Raw genomic sequence first — 16,477 nt, forward strand, 5'->3', positions numbered from 1 at the left:
TCCTAAACTGCTCCTCTAGAGAGAATTGTTCCAGAAGCCTAAAGTGCTAAGGCTGGCACGAGTGCGTTCCTACACTAGAAAATCAGCTATATTGGCTCAGGGTGTCCCCCTCATCCATGTGCTACATCCTTAGAACCCCCATCCCAGGGGCACAGCCTGTTACAATATGATGTACAGGCAGTCCCTGGGTTACATACAGATTCAACTTACATACAAGATAGGGACAGTAGGTTTGTTCTTAAGTCGGAACTGGTGTCCAGATTCAGCCTGGTAAACTGATCAGCAGCTGATTCCAGGAAGCCCCGGGGCAGAGTGACTCTGCCTCGGGCTTCCTGTAGTCAGCTGCTGGTCAGTTTCAGCAGCGGCTGAATTGACACCTGGGGCAGAGCAGCTGGTGTCCTGCTGGGATGCTTCAGTAGCGCCGCTCCTCGGTGCTACTGGACCAATCCAGCAGCACCCAAGCTGCTCTGCCCCAGGCGTCCTGATTCAGCCACTCCTGAAACTGACCAGCAGTGGCTGAATCAGGACACCTGGGGCAGAGCAGCTGGGGTGCTGCCGGGTTGGTCTAGTAGCGCCCAGAGCTCCCTGACCCAGCTGCTCTACCACAGGCATCTAGAGAAAAGCCTGGGGAGGGGTGCACTAGCTGTGTGCCCCCCCCCCCCCCCAGCAGACCAGGGAGACGTGGGCGGCGGACCGAGATGCACTACGGTCCCGCCGCCTGGGTCCTCCACGGCTTTGCTCCACGTTTCCCTGGACTGCTGGAGACCAGCAGGCTGGGGAGCAAAGACAGCCACGGCGTGTCTGGGCTGTCCCGCTGCCCGCGTGCTCCACGGATTTGCTCCATGTCTCCCTGGTCTGCTGGGGGGCTTCCCCCCCAGCAGACCAGGGAGACGCGGAGCACTTTTTCTCACCCTGGAGAAAGCAGGGGGCGAGACCCCGTTCTCTTAGGCGAGAAAATCCCCGTTTGTAATTGCAAATCTGACATAAGTCGGATCTGAGGAACTCAGGGACTGCCTGTATTAGTTATGAACAGTTGAATCATGCTGGAAGGGTATAACAAGTGGGGCTCCACAGGGGGTCTGTTTTGGGACCAGTTCTGATCACACTTAATGATTTAGATATTGGCATAGAGGACACTTAAGTTTGCAGATGATATCAAGCTGGGAGAGGCTGCAACTGCTTTGGAGGATAAGGTCAATTCAAAATGATCTAGAGAATCAGTCTGAGGTAAATAGAATGAAGTTTAATAATGACAAATGTAAAGTGCTCCACTTACAAAGGAACAATCCTGTTCTCCATTCTTCCCAGTTAGCATAGCCAGAGGTATGGCGGTATCTGATCAAAAAAGGAATCCAGGGAGCTTCAGTCTGCACCACTGAGCAGGCAGTTAAAAATCCAGTTGGTGGCACAGGAGGTTTCTGGGCTCGAGACAGACTCCTTTACTCACTTGGCTCTGCATGATTCCTGGAAGCAGCCATCAGGTCCCTCTGGGCTCCATGTGGTGTCAGCTGCCATTGGACAGGACCTGGGACCAATGGGAGCTGCAGGGGTGGTGCCTGCAGGTACAATAGCAGCACACAACCAACTTCCACCTAGGGATCACAGGAACTAGAGAAGCACCACCCCTGGTGAAGCCCCCCCAGACCTTGCAGGCCCCAGCCCTGATTCCTTCACCTTCTGCCCCCACAGGTACTCAAGCAATACCAAGTAAATCTGCCATTCATGTGACACTAGATTATGGAAATCTTTTGAAATATAAAAGCAGCAAAAATAGCTGGGTAGGCAGCAGCCTGCTCCTGCAGAGAGAGCCTGACATGGTAGCTTGGAAATGTGTGAACTGCCCTGTTCAGCTATGGAGGGTAACTCCCCTGCCAAGTGATGGTGAGAGACATGTCCAGGTTTTTAACTGTTTGACTGCTGATCAAAGTAAGGGAGAAAGGAGAGGGAGGATTGTGGATCTGCATCATCTGCTGGGAGAAGCATCTCAGTTTCATTTTCACAGTGAGAGTGGATGGCATCAGGGAACTATTCACGCTCCCATGGCCACACTCTGACCCTTGGGGGTAAAGGGCCAGATGCCACCAAGCCTACAGAGCCGAGCTAGCCATTGGGTTCCAACAGGAACAGCAAGGGCCAGGTAAACAGTTCCCTCTTTTGGGCTGGATGCTGCTTCGTCCTCACCAGGAGGCTGGGTACCAGCCCAGGCAGACATCACAGTTCTAGTCAATGGAGAGTCTCAAGCTTTTTTTTTTTCTCTCTTCAGTATGGTGAGGTAGGGATAACTGAGATTGACCTATCACATGACTGGGCTCCTGGCATGTGACTCTTGTGTCTCCATCTCACTCTTCTCATGCCCGGGGTGTGTCTGAAACTTCCTGAGAGGGACCCAAGGCCAAAGATCCCAGCAGAGCAAGCACAGTCCTGTTTTGAGCACCTGCACAGTCTGCTCTGAGTAGCACCTCACACGGGCAGGGCTTGGATTGTGGGAAGGGACAGAGCCACCAGTTTTTGTCCCAATTCCAGCCTGAGGGAGAACAATGAAGGGGTGTCAGAGGGAGAAATATTCTTTTCTCCCACCCATCCCTTTTAGAGAACATGTCCCGCTTTTCTGAATGAGGGCGGAAAGAGGAGAGGGGAGAAAGCTATTCCGGTTGCCCAACCCATTTCTTGTTCTCAAACAAAATGGTTCACTGTCTATCTAAGGCAGGGGCAGGTAAAATACAGCCGGTGGGTTGAATCCATCTCATTGAACTACCAGATCCTGTCTGTAGCCCAGCGAGAGCCAAAGGCGGGCTCCCTGCTTTCCCTAACCACACATGCTCCTCAAAGTGGCTGGTTGCAAGGCCCATGTTCATTTCTCAGCACTAGGAGCTGGGAGGGGGAGAGACCTTGCATGTTGCCCTTGCCCCAGCACAATCTCTCAGCTCCCATTGGCCAGCTTGCAACCTGGAGCAGGAGTACAGGAGGGGGAGCAGAGGATTTTTGGTCAATGGGAGCTGTGAGATTGTCCTGGGGTTCAGGACAGTGCATGAAGCCTGCCCTCCACCCAACCTCAGGGCACTTAGAGCAGCACAAGGGCCCTGCAGCTGGATGTTTTAAGTGGCATGTGGAGACACAGAGGGCAGGGAGCCTGCCTGAGGAACCCGCTGGGTTGCTGGCCGGACCACCAAGTAAGTGGCCAGAGATTACACTTGGCACCCCATGCCTTCCTCCCCCCAACATTATGCTCCCCCTACTACACCACTGCCTCATGTCTCAACCCAAACCTCTGTACCTCCACTCTTAGCCTCTCCAAGACCCGGCAACCAAATCCCCTGCCCCAGATCACAAACTCCTCCTGGGTCCTGGACCCAATACCTGTCCAAGATCACAAGCCCCTCCTTCGCCCATACTCCCTCCCAGACCCTCTCCAGCTCCCCAGTTCTATACCCAGCACCCCAGTTCTATACCCAGCACCTCAGGTCTATACCCTGAGCTCCCTTCTGCACCCAACCTCCATCCCAGATCCTGTACCTCATCCATGCACATCATGGGAGAATGCAACTCTTGACCACTTACCACATTCTTGGAATGCCCCCCCTCCTCAAAAATTATAGCCCACTCCTCATTTTTTAGGTCCTGATTGCCAGAGTATCCGAGCACCTCAGACAACGACTATAAAGCCCAGAAGTCCTGTTACCCCCACTGTGCATAGGGGAATTGAGAGGCTAAGTGACTTGCCCAAGGTCACACGGGAGGTAGAAAAGTGGATAAAATTGAACAAATCTCAAATCCTAGGCTAGTGCCCTAAACCCTGGAGAAAACTACCAATCTTTAGAGTGCCACTCTGTGGTACAGTATCTGGTTTTTACTTTGAAACTGGCCAATATGCAGAGGAAGCAGGCGCATGGCTCTCTGCAACCTCACCCCCAGAGATGGTTTATATTTGGCAGGGATTTATTTTTTCTAGCTTTGTCAAAATAAAAGTTGAAGCTCTGTTTCAATATGTTCCCCTTTCCTCTCCCTTTCACCATTAGAAAAGGCAATGGAAGTCAATTGCTTTTTAAGTCCTACTGGTGCTTTTATCCATTCTCAGTAGCAACTGTTTCAAGGCAGGCTGTGGAATCAAAGTGAGTTCAGCTGGGTGGCAGCAAACGACCCAGGCAGGTTAATTGGAATCACCTATGGTGAAGCTCTCACGCCCAAACTTTGCCGTCCCCAAGGGATTTCTATTCTCTTATTGGTCAGAGAAGTGGAAGCCTTCTTTTCATTGGCTCCCTCTGAACTGTCAGTCCTGAGTGTTTCACCCCCTACACTTAAAGCACGACATCACCAAATGTGTATAAAATCCTGCCAGATGGTAAGGAGAGAAAGGCAGTGCCTGGAGTACTGAGAAAGGTTAGTGGGGTGTTGTGGGACTTGTTAGTAACAGGGCTTTTTGTTTATATTGTTCCCTGGCTAGGGCTGTGTAGTCATGCTGCTAAGAAAGTTTGGATGTGGGGCTGTGTTTATATTATTAAGATGCTGCAAGCAGAATGTGGTTTGGAAAGCAGAGTCTGGGATGCTTAATAATGTTTGTTGACTATAAGCCCCTGCTTTGGTGAAGGACAGTATCAGATCAAGTTTCATTGTCATACCAGTAAGTGCCGATTACTAGATGTAGTAGTAATTATGTACTTGCTGCCTTCCATGGGCTTATTAAAGTAGAACATTTTCTATGGCTCAGTGATGTGAGACAGAATTCTCCTGCTTTCTCCTTATCTTTAGCAGAACTGAAATGCTTTTAAGAAGCAGTGACAGTGTACGTACTAAAGAGCAAATATTTCTCTAAAGAGGGGCTCCTTGTTAATCTGTAGGTGGGATGGCCATTTTGTTGTCACTTCATGGAGCAGAACAACCTTCTTGTCTCTGAGTGCTGTAACTCCAGGGATAGTTATGGCTTGTAATGTAGCCTCTCCTTGCCTTGTCTCAGGTCTATCTGACTAGACCATGACTTCTAATGGAAAAGACACCAATATGTCTGCTCCAGAGCACAGGGAGGAGGAGGAACAGGTGGGTATTTCCTCTTAAGCCTCACTGTTCTGTCTGCATGTTGAACCATACAGTTGGCTGTTGATTAATAGCAGGCTCCACACATGGATACTTTGGTGGGGTGTTTTGTTTTGACTTTTGACCTAGTGTCATCACTCCAATGTCAGAAGCAGTTCTTTAGCCCTCCTGCTCTACAGCCTTTCACACCATTATATAATCTTTTGATGGGAGGGGCAAACATAGTCAAGGGTATAAGCACTTGACCAAGCAATGGGTCAGCTCCAGAACAGGCCCTTGCTTCCCTGACTGCATTGTTCTCCCCCTTGCCTCACTAGAATGTCCTGAAGAGGGTGGCCAATCTCCCTGTGGTCAGCACTGCCTGTGACCTGGCTGCCACGGCCTACACCTCCACCAAGGAGAGCCATCCCTATGTGAAGTCTCTCTGTGACATGGCAGAGAAGGGAGTGACCTCCCTAACCAGTGTTGCAGCCAGCAGTGAACAGCCAGCTTCACCTGCACTTGAACCTCAGGGTGAGTAAAGTCTGTAACTGTCTGAAGCAGAGATTTCAATGTGTGTGTGTGTGTGTATGACACAATCTCTTGACCATAGGGTCTCAAGATCAAAAGACCGGCAGCACTAGAGGCAAGTAGCAGTGGGGCTAATGTGACTGTAGGAATGATTGAGCAGCCCTGAGATACTAGAAGCAGGTGTTTCTAATGACTGGTAGGAACATGCAGCCATATCCACTACTGCCGGGTGGTAAAGATTCATGTTCAGCAATTGCTCAATGGGAACACAAATGACCATCCTTACTCATTCCCTTCATGAGATCACTTCATTGAACCTTTTGGAGCTAAGGTGTTGTAAACCTCTGGGTGCCTGCCAGAGGGCTGAGCTGGAGATCAGTTAGTGCTTGACTATGGAGTGAGACCTTTACACTCAGTCTTACAGCTTTGGAGACTGTCCAGGACGAGCATCCTTACACAAGGAAATCTCTTAGCCTGGGGCAGGGGGAGGCAATCACTGCACTGGGAAGATGGGGAAATCCCCTGGTAAACTGAGATTAGTTGCAAGTGTCAATGTGCAGCTTCTTCATCCCTAACTCTTGCTGCCTTGTGACGTGAGCCAGATGCTGCTTTGCAGTAGCAAAACTGACCGTTAAGGACACTACGTCCTGGTGTCTCTTCCTACAGAAGCATCAGGAACGGAGTCGGCTTCTGAAGTACCAGACAAAGTGGAGGAGAATCTACCAACCCTTCAAGAGACGGCTGAGAAGGTAACTCACCCCACACTGTGACATGGCCAGGGCTTAGACAAGCAATACTGCTCTGCTTCCTCCAGCAAAAGGCCGTGCCACCACTTTCAGCATGAGGTGGTATCTAGTCTGGTGTAGAGCTTGACAGCAAGATGTAGGGTGAACCGATGCCCTTTTTAAAAATGGGACTGTCCTGTCTTTGGTCTTCCTATCTCTCCCTCCATCAATACTGGTGGATTTTCTTCCTGGCAGGATCCCTGTTCTTCAGCTGCCTGTGTGCCAGGTCTGGGCGGGGGCAGGGCATGAATCCAGTAGCTTTTGCATACCACAGAAACCTGATAAGGTTGTTGGCAGGGCAAAGCTGTAGCAGGTGAAGCCAGGCTGCTTGTCCATCAGCCGAGCCCGTGCTGTGCCATCACTTAGAGGCAGGGCCCTGCCATCCCATTTGACTTCTGGCTGAGCACTGCAAGGTGCAGCCTCTGGTGGAAGAGGGCAGGCAGCACTTAGTTGTGTGGTGCTGCTGCTCAACAGTTGGCCCTTTACATGCCCCCCCCTTGTTGCTATCCTCCCGGTTGTGCCCCTTCTTTCCCACTGCTGAGGCTGGGCAGAGAGCCAGCCCCTGGTCTGAGTGCTCAGCTTGCAAGTATGGTTGGCAGGTTCTTTCCTTGTTTCAGGGCCTCCCTGGAAAACCCTCTAGTTCAGAGTCCTGGCCAGGTGGAGCCAAGCCTTGTGGGCATCACTCTCACTACACTCCCATAGGGAAGCTTTTGTCCATCAGCCAAGCTGTAGAGTGGCAGGAGGAAGTGATTTCCAGTCTGGTCATGACTCCAACCCCAGAGGTGCCACACGGCTCTAGATGAGGCGCAGCATCCTCTTCACCCACCTCCCCACACCCTGGGTCCTGCCCCAAGGGAGTGTGGGACTGTTGCATCCTCTGGGTACTTGCCACTGCTGAGCCTCTCTGGCCAGGTTTGCTGAAGCCTCTGCAGCCTGGTTTTCTCAGCTCTGGTGCTCAACACCTCAGGGCTTAACACCCTCCTGCCTGTGCTACAGCCTGTGGACCAATGGCAGCTGGGTGAGGTCAGTGGCAGCTGCACCTCCAGGTTGCTGCTGGCTCCTCAGTACAGTGCAAGCAAGAAGACAAGCTGCTTTGAGCTACAGAGGAGGGTGGGGAGAGGATGAGTTCTTCCAGGATGCAGGCTAGGTCATCCCTTCCCTCCTCCCCAGGAGCTGAATCTCCAGGCCCTTCCCACCGTAGAAGGTGGCGGCTGGTCACACTGGAGTGAGTACTGAAGGATATCCTGGCAGGAGGGGCCAAATAACCCTGTGCCAACCATGTACTAGCTTGAAGACAAAGCAGCATGTCTTGGGAGGAATGGGTTGGTCCCTAGAGGCCACACCAGGAACGGAGGGTGGAGATGGCTGGGCAGGGAAGGTCTCCTCATGTCACCACCCACCATACCATGTGACAGATGCATGGGAGATTCACCTCTCCCTGTATGAATCATAAAGATAAGGTTTAAAAAAATCCAAGCTACATTTTTTTAAACATGGACTCTGTAAACTGCATGTTTGACATCTGCAACTAATGGGTCTCATAACTCACTTGAAGGAGTAATCACAATTTTACCAGGTATTCATATGTCTGACTTCTGGAGCTGAGCAGATGGTAATCCACTGCTTGGACTTCAATCCCTCGATCCATATGGGGTTTTTATTGCTCTGAATTACTGATCATGCCTTGCTGAATCTTTCCCTCTAGGCCATGTCTGACACACTGACAGATGTCAAGGAGAGCATGACCAGAGTGGTGGACATGACCAGGGAGGCCATGCAGGATGGTATGAAGACCACCAGATCAGTGGTGGCAGAGGGCATGAGCACCGTTGGGGAGTCGAGAATGGGCCAACTGGCCGTAAGTGGGATGGAAGCCATGCTGGAGAAATCTGAAGCGCTCTTGGATCACTACCTCCCCATGACTGAGGACGAACTAGGTCAGAGCACAGGAATGATGGGGCAAATTTCTTTGAAAAAGCAGGGTCACTCTCCCTCTGGTCCAACCTCCTCTAGGTGTCTCAGTCTTGTCCTACAGTAACTTCATATTGTAACGCTCATGCCTCAGCTTTGCGTTGGTGGGCATGTACCCAGATTAAATGACAAGATGGTCCTGGAGGGGAAGCATGAGACAGATGGGGGAAGAATAGACCTTATCCAAATGCTCAAAACCAGGCTTGGTGGTCTTTAGTGGAGTTAGTAATAGAGATGTAGCAGTGTTAGTCTGGTCTTGCTGAAACAAGACTGGACTATGCAGCACGTTAAAGACTGTCTTGTGTTAGTGGGGTTAACTATTGCTCCTCTTAAAGGCTGAGGTTACTTCCATGGTATTAAAAGGTGCTAGGAAGCTCTCGTTCCAAGAGTTCGGGGTAGGACAGTGCAACTTGTGCTCCTTCCCCCAACATCTAATCTGAACAACCTTCCCTCTAGCGGAACTTGCGGAATCCGTGGAAGGGGCTGAAGTGTCTGCGGCACAACCACAAGAGCATCGCAGCTACTTTGTGCGTCTGGGTTCCCTGTCCACCAAACTCCGCCAGCGCGCCTACCGCTATTCCCTGGACAAGATGAGACGCACCAGCCACAGCATCAGTGAGGCGCTTTCCCAGCTTCAACAAACCATGGGACTGGTAAGGACTCCTCAACTTCTTGAGGCTGAACCCTTCTGACAAATACAGAAAGCAGCCAGCCTCTGATTCCCTTCCCTCTTTATATGCCCCCCTCCCTTAAGGCAGGGAAGACTTCAACTCCCTCCTTCTGGACCAGGGCTCAATGAGGCTGTGTGCTCTGACTAGATCTCTTCTTGCTGCATTTGAGCATACCCATCTGAGGGCTGGCAAATGACAAATGCTGACATGTGCGCTTGTAACTTAACTCCTCCTCCAGATTGAACACCTCAAGGAAGGTGTGACACTACAAGATGTCCAGGAGAAGTTCCAGCACGTGTGGCTGAACTGGAGCAGAAAGCAGGCAAAAGGCAGTGAGATCACAGACTTGCCGAACACAGAGGTAGGTGCTTAACTTGCCCATCTGACTAGAAGTTAGGTAGTATTCTGGCCCTGATGTCTTTTGAGCAGCTGTTCCTCCAAAGAACCTTGAGTCATCTCTAGGGCCTCTCAAGACTGACAATCCTGAGCATAACGAAGACTTACTTCCTTAGATAGCCTTAAGTTTGTCATATGAGCAAACTGTGCAGATAGGTGTTAAGTTACTAGCTTAGCTATGTGCATGCCTAGCATAACCCCACTACAACCTAATATTGTGGATTGTGTGAAAAGGGGTTTCCCGGACATACCTCTCAGTTACATGGCTTATGGACTGCGGTGGTGATCCACGAGCTCCTTCATTAATCTAATGGAGCCAGATGGCTCCTTCCCTTCCTCCAGAAGAAGGCATGCTGTAGCTAGTGGGCTTTCCATCAGAGACCTTGCTGGTTACTGGCATGGTGAACCCGACTGCAGGAGGTAGCAGTGAGTCTGATACCTTTTGTGTGAGGAACATAACATACAGCTGCTTGTCTCCCCACCAGGTGGAGTCGGAGACTCTGGCCATGTCCCGCAGCATTTTCCAGCAGCTGCAGGATGCCTACTGGGTGCTAGTATCCAGCATTCAAGGTCTCCCCGCCAACCTTCAGGACAAGGTGCGACAGATGTCCCACAACATGGGAGAGCTCCATGCTTCCTTCTCCACTGCCAGCTCCTTCCAGGATCTCTCCAGCAGCCTCCTGACCCAGAGCCAGGAGATGGTGACCAAGGCCCAGGAATATGTGGATGAGCTGATGGCATATGTGATGCAGGATACGCCTCTGTCTTGGATTGTGGGACCCTTTGCCCCATTGGGGAAGGGCTCTGCAGATTCCCTGGCACCACAAAATCAGGAAACTGAAGCTAAGGAGACAGAAGTTGTAGTGGCATCCGAGTCTAAGGAGCCTTGAGCTGGAAACCATTTCAGCTTGGAAGCCGGAGGGCAGAGTTCCTCCCTATCCACCAATTCAGTCTCCTTTGCCTTCATGTACACTAGCCCTGTATGGCCTGCCGAAGTAGGCTAGCACCAGGAATCCCTGTGCTTGGATGTCTGCAACTTCTGGCAGGGTGACTAGTCCTCCTGCTAGATAGTAATGAATAATGTACTTCAGCTGGCTACCTGTTCCTGTGTCTCTTGGCTCACATGTCTAAATCTGAAGGAAGGGTTCTGGTTAAGTAATAACTTAGACACAAGAACCATCTGAAGCCCAAGCTGCATAACTTAGCGTGTTGTGGATGCTAGAATGTAGATTTCTTATCTTTATACTGGTTTGTACTTACAACCACCCTGACTTCAAAATAAAATGTCACTGCATTTGAATTGTCTCGTCTTCTCATGTCTAAGTGTCTTCCAGGTCTATAGTAGGTGATCTGTGCACAGACTAGTCCTGCTGTAGACATCCTCATTTTTTCAGTAGCAGCAACTGGTGTTAGTGGGGCGGACACTTAGACTGGGAAGTTAGACTAACTTCCCAGTCTAAATTCCCAGGCTTGTTTCATACCAATAACCAAATTGAGAACTCGAAGGCTCTAGATCAACTACTCCCCATTAAACAGGCAGTGGCTTATTGCTAAAATTGGAACAAATTGTTAATATTACTTTCATTTCACATGCCTTAGAATGGCACTTGGTTTTCAGGAAGCAGCCTGTGATAAAGTAAACAGCTACAGGTAAGCTAAATACTACTTTGTCCAGCTTCACTATCTGGATTGCTCCAGCATGCATGTGTGGGGGTGTGGCTTTCTTACTAAAAGAGGAAGGGAGAGGCAGTCTCAAAACAGGGTTGTCATAGAGGCTTTTGGGTATAGGTGTCCCAGAATATGGGGTAGTGCATGTACCATGATATCACAATCAGTTGGATCATGAACACCACCTACGCTATCACTGTCCCCAAGTATTGGAGCAGCATATATGGATATGACAGTAAAGATTGTACTAGGAATTTTACAACTTGTGCACAGTGGCTACTTTGAATACTCCATGTACTAGACAGCTTTTGCCACAACTGTGGCTCTTCACTTGGTTACTGTATTTTTTCCATCTTATACAATACATTTAAACTCTTCTCAATGGAAGGGGGCAGTTTAATTAGAGAACATGGCCTATGCCAAGTATACTATGTACCTTTAACACCCAGGTCTTGACCTGTGTGTAGAGTTAAGGATAGTGAAACAGTGCTCCACTCAGCAATGTAGGACTTCCCTGAACCACAACCACTTTCACAAAGGCATTCCATGCTTTAAAATGCAAGAAAGGGAGGGATTTTTCCTCAACAACCGAAGTCATAGGATCATGCAGTGCTGAGTAGAACTACAAACACTCCTTCACAACTGAGTGCCTGTAAGGGAACTGTGGGTTTATACTAACCCCCAGGCCAGACTTGAGTGACAGCTTACTAGCTTGTGAGTCTCAGATCCTAGGATATTCCCAGTCTAATAGCCCCTTGTGAATCTCCTAAACTGCTCCTCTAGAGAGAATTGTTCCAGAAGCCTAAAGTGCTAAGGCTGGCACGAGTGCGTTCCTACACTAGAAAATCAGCTATATTGGCTCAGGGTGTCCCCCTCATCCATGTGCTACATCCTTAGAACCCCCATCCCAGGGGCACAGCCTGTTACAATATGATGTACAGGCAGTCCCTGGGTTACATACAGATTCAACTTACATACAAGATAGGGACAGTAGGTTTGTTCTTAAGTCGGAACTGGTGTCCAGATTCAGCCTGGTAAACTGATCAGCAGCTGATTCCAGGAAGCCCCGGGGCAGAGTGACTCTGCCTCGGGCTTCCTGTAGTCAGCTGCTGGTCAGTTTCAGCAGCGGCTGAATTGACACCTGGGGCAGAGCAGCTGGTGTCCTGCTGGGATGCTTCAGTAGCGCCGCTCCTCGGTGCTACTGGACCAATCCAGCAGCACCCAAGCTGCTCTGCCCCAGGCGTCCTGATTCAGCCACTCCTGAAACTGACCAGCAGTGGCTGAATCAGGACACCTGGGGCAGAGCAGCTGGGGTGCTGCCGGGTTGGTCTAGTAGCGCCCAGAGCTCCCTGACCCAGCTGCTCTACCACAGGCATCTAGAGAAAAGCCTGGGGAGGGGTGCACTAGCTGTGTGCCCCCCCCCCCCCCCCCCCCAGCAGACCAGGGAGACGTGGGCGGCGGACCGAGATGCACTACGGTCCCGCCGCCTGGGTCCTCCACGGCTTTGCTCCACGTTTCCCTGGACTGCTGGAGACCAGCAGGCTGGGGAGCAAAGACAGCCACGGCGTGTCTGGGCTGTCCCGCTGCCCGCGTGCTCCACGGATTTGCTCCATGTCTCCCTGGTCTGCTGGGGGGCTTCCCCCCCAGCAGACCAGGGAGACGCGGAGCACTTTTTCTCACCCTGGAGAAAGCAGGGGGCGAGACCCCGTTCTCTTAGGCGAGAAAATCCCCGTTTGTAATTGCAAATCTGACATAAGTCGGATCTGAGGAACTCAGGGACTGCCTGTATTAGTTATGAACAGTTGAATCATGCTGGAAGGGTATAACAAGTGGGGCTCCACAGGGGGTCTGTTTTGGGACCAGTTCTGATCACACTTAATGATTTAGATATTGGCATAGAGGACACTTAAGTTTGCAGATGATATCAAGCTGGGAGAGGCTGCAACTGCTTTGGAGGATAAGGTCAATTCAAAATGATCTAGAGAATCAGTCTGAGGTAAATAGAATGAAGTTTAATAATGACAAATGTAAAGTGCTCCACTTACAAAGGAACAATCCTGTTCTCCATTCTTCCCAGTTAGCATAGCCAGAGGTATGGCGGTATCTGATCAAAAAAGGAATCCAGGGAGCTTCAGTCTGCACCACTGAGCAGGCAGTTAAAAATCCAGTTGGTGGCACAGGAGGTTTCTGGGCTCGAGACAGACTCCTTTACTCACTTGGCTCTGCATGATTCCTGGAAGCAGCCATCAGGTCCCTCTGGGCTCCATGTGGTGTCAGCTGCCATTGGACAGGACCTGGGACCAATGGGAGCTGCAGGGGTGGTGCCTGCAGGTACAATAGCAGCACACAACCAACTTCCACCTAGGGATCACAGGAACTAGAGAAGCACCACCCCTGGTGAAGCCCCCCCAGACCTTGCAGGCCCCAGCCCTGATTCCTTCACCTTCTGCCCCCACAGGTACTCAAGCAATACCAAGTAAATCTGCCATTCATGTGACACTAGATTATGGAAATCTTTTGAAATATAAAAGCAGCAAAAATAGCTGGGTAGGCAGCAGCCTGCTCCTGCAGAGAGAGCCTGACATGGTAGCTTGGAAATGTGTGAACTGCCCTGTTCAGCTATGGAGGGTAACTCCCCTGCCAAGTGATGGTGAGAGACATGTCCAGGTTTTTAACTGTTTGACTGCTGATCAAAGTAAGGGAGAAAGGAGAGGGAGGATTGTGGATCTGCATCATCTGCTGGGAGAAGCATCTCAGTTTCATTTTCACAGTGAGAGTGGATGGCATCAGGGAACTATTCACGCTCCCATGGCCACACTCTGACCCTTGGGGGTAAAGGGCCAGATGCCACCAAGCCTACAGAGCCGAGCTAGCCATTGGGTTCCAACAGGAACAGCAAGGGCCAGGTAAACAGTTCCCTCTTTTGGGCTGGATGCTGCTTCGTCCTCACCAGGAGGCTGGGTACCAGCCCAGGCAGACATCACAGTTCTAGTCAATGGAGAGTCTCAAGCTTTTTTTTTTTCTCTCTTCAGTATGGTGAGGTAGGGATAACTGAGATTGACCTATCACATGACTGGGCTCCTGGCATGTGACTCTTGTGTCTCCATCTCACTCTTCTCATGCCCGGGGTGTGTCTGAAACTTCCTGAGAGGGACCCAAGGCCAAAGATCCCAGCAGAGCAAGCACAGTCCTGTTTTGAGCACCTGCACAGTCTGCTCTGAGTAGCACCTCACACGGGCAGGGCTTGGATTGTGGGAAGGGACAGAGCCACCAGTTTTTGTCCCAATTCCAGCCTGAGGGAGAACAATGAAGGGGTGTCAGAGGGAGAAATATTCTTTTCTCCCACCCATCCCTTTTAGAGAACATGTCCCGCTTTTCTGAATGAGGGCGGAAAGAGGAGAGGGGAGAAAGCTATTCCGGTTGCCCAACCCATTTCTTGTTCTCAAACAAAATGGTTCACTGTCTATCTAAGGCAGGGGCAGGTAAAATACAGCCGGTGGGTTGAATCCATCTCATTGAACTACCAGATCCTGTCTGTAGCCCAGCGAGAGCCAAAGGCGGGCTCCCTGCTTTCCCTAACCACACATGCTCCTCAAAGTGGCTGGTTGCAAGGCCCATGTTCATTTCTCAGCACTAGGAGCTGGGAGGGGGAGAGACCTTGCATGTTGCCCTTGCCCCAGCACAATCTCTCAGCTCCCATTGGCCAGCTTGCAACCTGGAGCAGGAGTACAGGAGGGGGAGCAGAGGATTTTTGGTCAATGGGAGCTGTGAGATTGTCCTGGGGTTCAGGACAGTGCATGAAGCCTGCCCTCCACCCAACCTCAGGGCACTTAGAGCAGCACAAGGGCCCTGCAGCTGGATGTTTTAAGTGGCATGTGGAGACACAGAGGGCAGGGAGCCTGCCTGAGGAACCCGCTGGGTTGCTGGCCGGACCACCAAGTAAGTGGCCAGAGATTACACTTGGCACCCCATGCCTTCCTCCCCCCAACATTATGCTCCCCCTACTACACCACTGCCTCATGTCTCAACCCAAACCTCTGTACCTCCACTCTTAGCCTCTCCAAGACCCGGCAACCAAATCCCCTGCCCCAGATCACAAACTCCTCCTGGGTCCTGGACCCAATACCTGTCCAAGATCACAAGCCCCTCCTTCGCCCATACTCCCTCCCAGACCCTCTCCAGCTCCCCAGTTCTATACCCAGCACCCCAGTTCTATACCCAGCACCTCAGGTCTATACCCTGAGCTCCCTTCTGCACCCAACCTCCATCCCAGATCCTGTACCTCATCCATGCACATCATGGGAGAATGCAACTCTTGACCACTTACCACATTCTTGGAATGCCCCCCCTCCTCAAAAATTATAGCCCACTCCTCATTTTTTAGGTCCTGATTGCCAGAGTATCCGAGCACCTCAGACAACGACTATAAAGCCCAGAAGTCCTGTTACCCCCACTGTGCATAGGGGAATTGAGAGGCTAAGTGACTTGCCCAAGGTCACACGGGAGGTAGAAAAGTGGATAAAATTGAACAAATCTCAAATCCTAGGCTAGTGCCCTAAACCCTGGAGAAAACTACCAATCTTTAGAGTGCCACTCTGTGGTACAGTATCTGGTTTTTACTTTGAAACTGGCCAATATGCAGAGGAAGCAGGCGCATGGCTCTCTGCAACCTCACCCCCAGAGATGGTTTATATTTGGCAGGGATTTATTTTTTCTAGCTTTGTCAAAATAAAAGTTGAAGCTCTGTTTCAATATGTTCCCCTTTCCTCTCCCTTTCACCATTAGAAAAGGCAATGGAAGTCAATTGCTTTTTAAGTCCTACTGGTGCTTTTATCCATTCTCAGTAGCAACTGTTTCAAGGCAGGCTGTGGAATCAAAGTGAGTTCAGCTGGGTGGCAGCAAACGACCCAGGCAGGTTAATTGGAATCACCTATGGTGAAGCTCTCACGCCCAAACTTTGCCGTCCCCAAGGGATTTCTATTCTCTTATTGGTCAGAGAAGTGGAAGCCTTCTTTTCATTGGCTCCCTCTGAACTGTCAGTCCTGAGTGTTTCACCCCCTACACTTAAAGCACGACATCACCAAATGTGTATAAAATCCTGCCAGATGGTAAGGAGAGAAAGGCAGTGCCTGGAGTACTGAGAAAGGTTAGTGGGGTGTTGTGGGACTTGTTAGTAACAGGGCTTTTTGTTTATATTGTTCCCTGGCTAGGGCTGTGTAGTCATGCTGCTAAGAAAGTTTGGATGTGGGGCTGTGTTTATATTATTAAGATGCTGCAAGCAGAATGTGGTTTGGAAAGCAGAGTCTGGGATGCTTAATAATGTTTGTTGACTATAAGCCCCTGCTTTGGTGAAGGACAGTATCAGATCAAGTTTCATTGTCATACCAGTAAGTGCCGATTACTAGATGTAGTAGTAATTATGTACTTGCTGCCTTCCATGGGCTTATT

General features: G+C 50.5%; 1 protein-coding gene across 1 annotated transcript; it reads left to right on the forward strand.

The window, feature by feature from the left end:
• Positions 1 to 4,951: 4,951 nt before the first annotated feature.
• LOC102454419 (perilipin-3-like) lies at positions 4,952 to 10,661 on the forward strand. The gene is made up of 7 exons (XM_075897372.1): positions 4,952 to 5,031; positions 5,346 to 5,541; positions 6,205 to 6,287; positions 8,029 to 8,260; positions 8,751 to 8,947; positions 9,204 to 9,326; positions 9,847 to 10,661. Exons 1-7 carry the CDS (start codon positions 4,969 to 4,971, stop codon positions 10,249 to 10,251), a joined length of 1,299 nt encoding a protein of 432 aa, XP_075753487.1. The 5' UTR covers positions 4,952 to 4,968; the 3' UTR covers positions 10,252 to 10,661.
• The last annotated feature ends 5,816 nt before the right edge of the window (positions 10,662 to 16,477 follow it).

The sequence above is a fragment of the Pelodiscus sinensis genome, chromosome 1 (genome assembly GCF_049634645.1).
Source record: "Pelodiscus sinensis isolate JC-2024 chromosome 1, ASM4963464v1, whole genome shotgun sequence".
In the NCBI taxonomy this organism is placed as follows: domain Eukaryota; kingdom Metazoa; phylum Chordata; order Testudines; family Trionychidae; genus Pelodiscus; species Pelodiscus sinensis.

Coding starts and splice junctions, on each gene's coding strand:
- LOC102454419 (XM_075897372.1), top strand. CDS start 4,969: ATGACTTCTAATGGAAAAGACACCAATATGTCTGCTCCAGAGCACAGG. Junction 5,032..5,345: donor ACAGGGAGGAGGAGGAACAG/GTGGGTATTTCC, acceptor TTGCCTCACTAG/AATGTCCTGAAGAGGGTGGC. Junction 8,261..8,750: donor CATGACTGAGGACGAACTAG/GTCAGAGCACAG, acceptor CCTTCCCTCTAG/CGGAACTTGCGGAATCCGTG.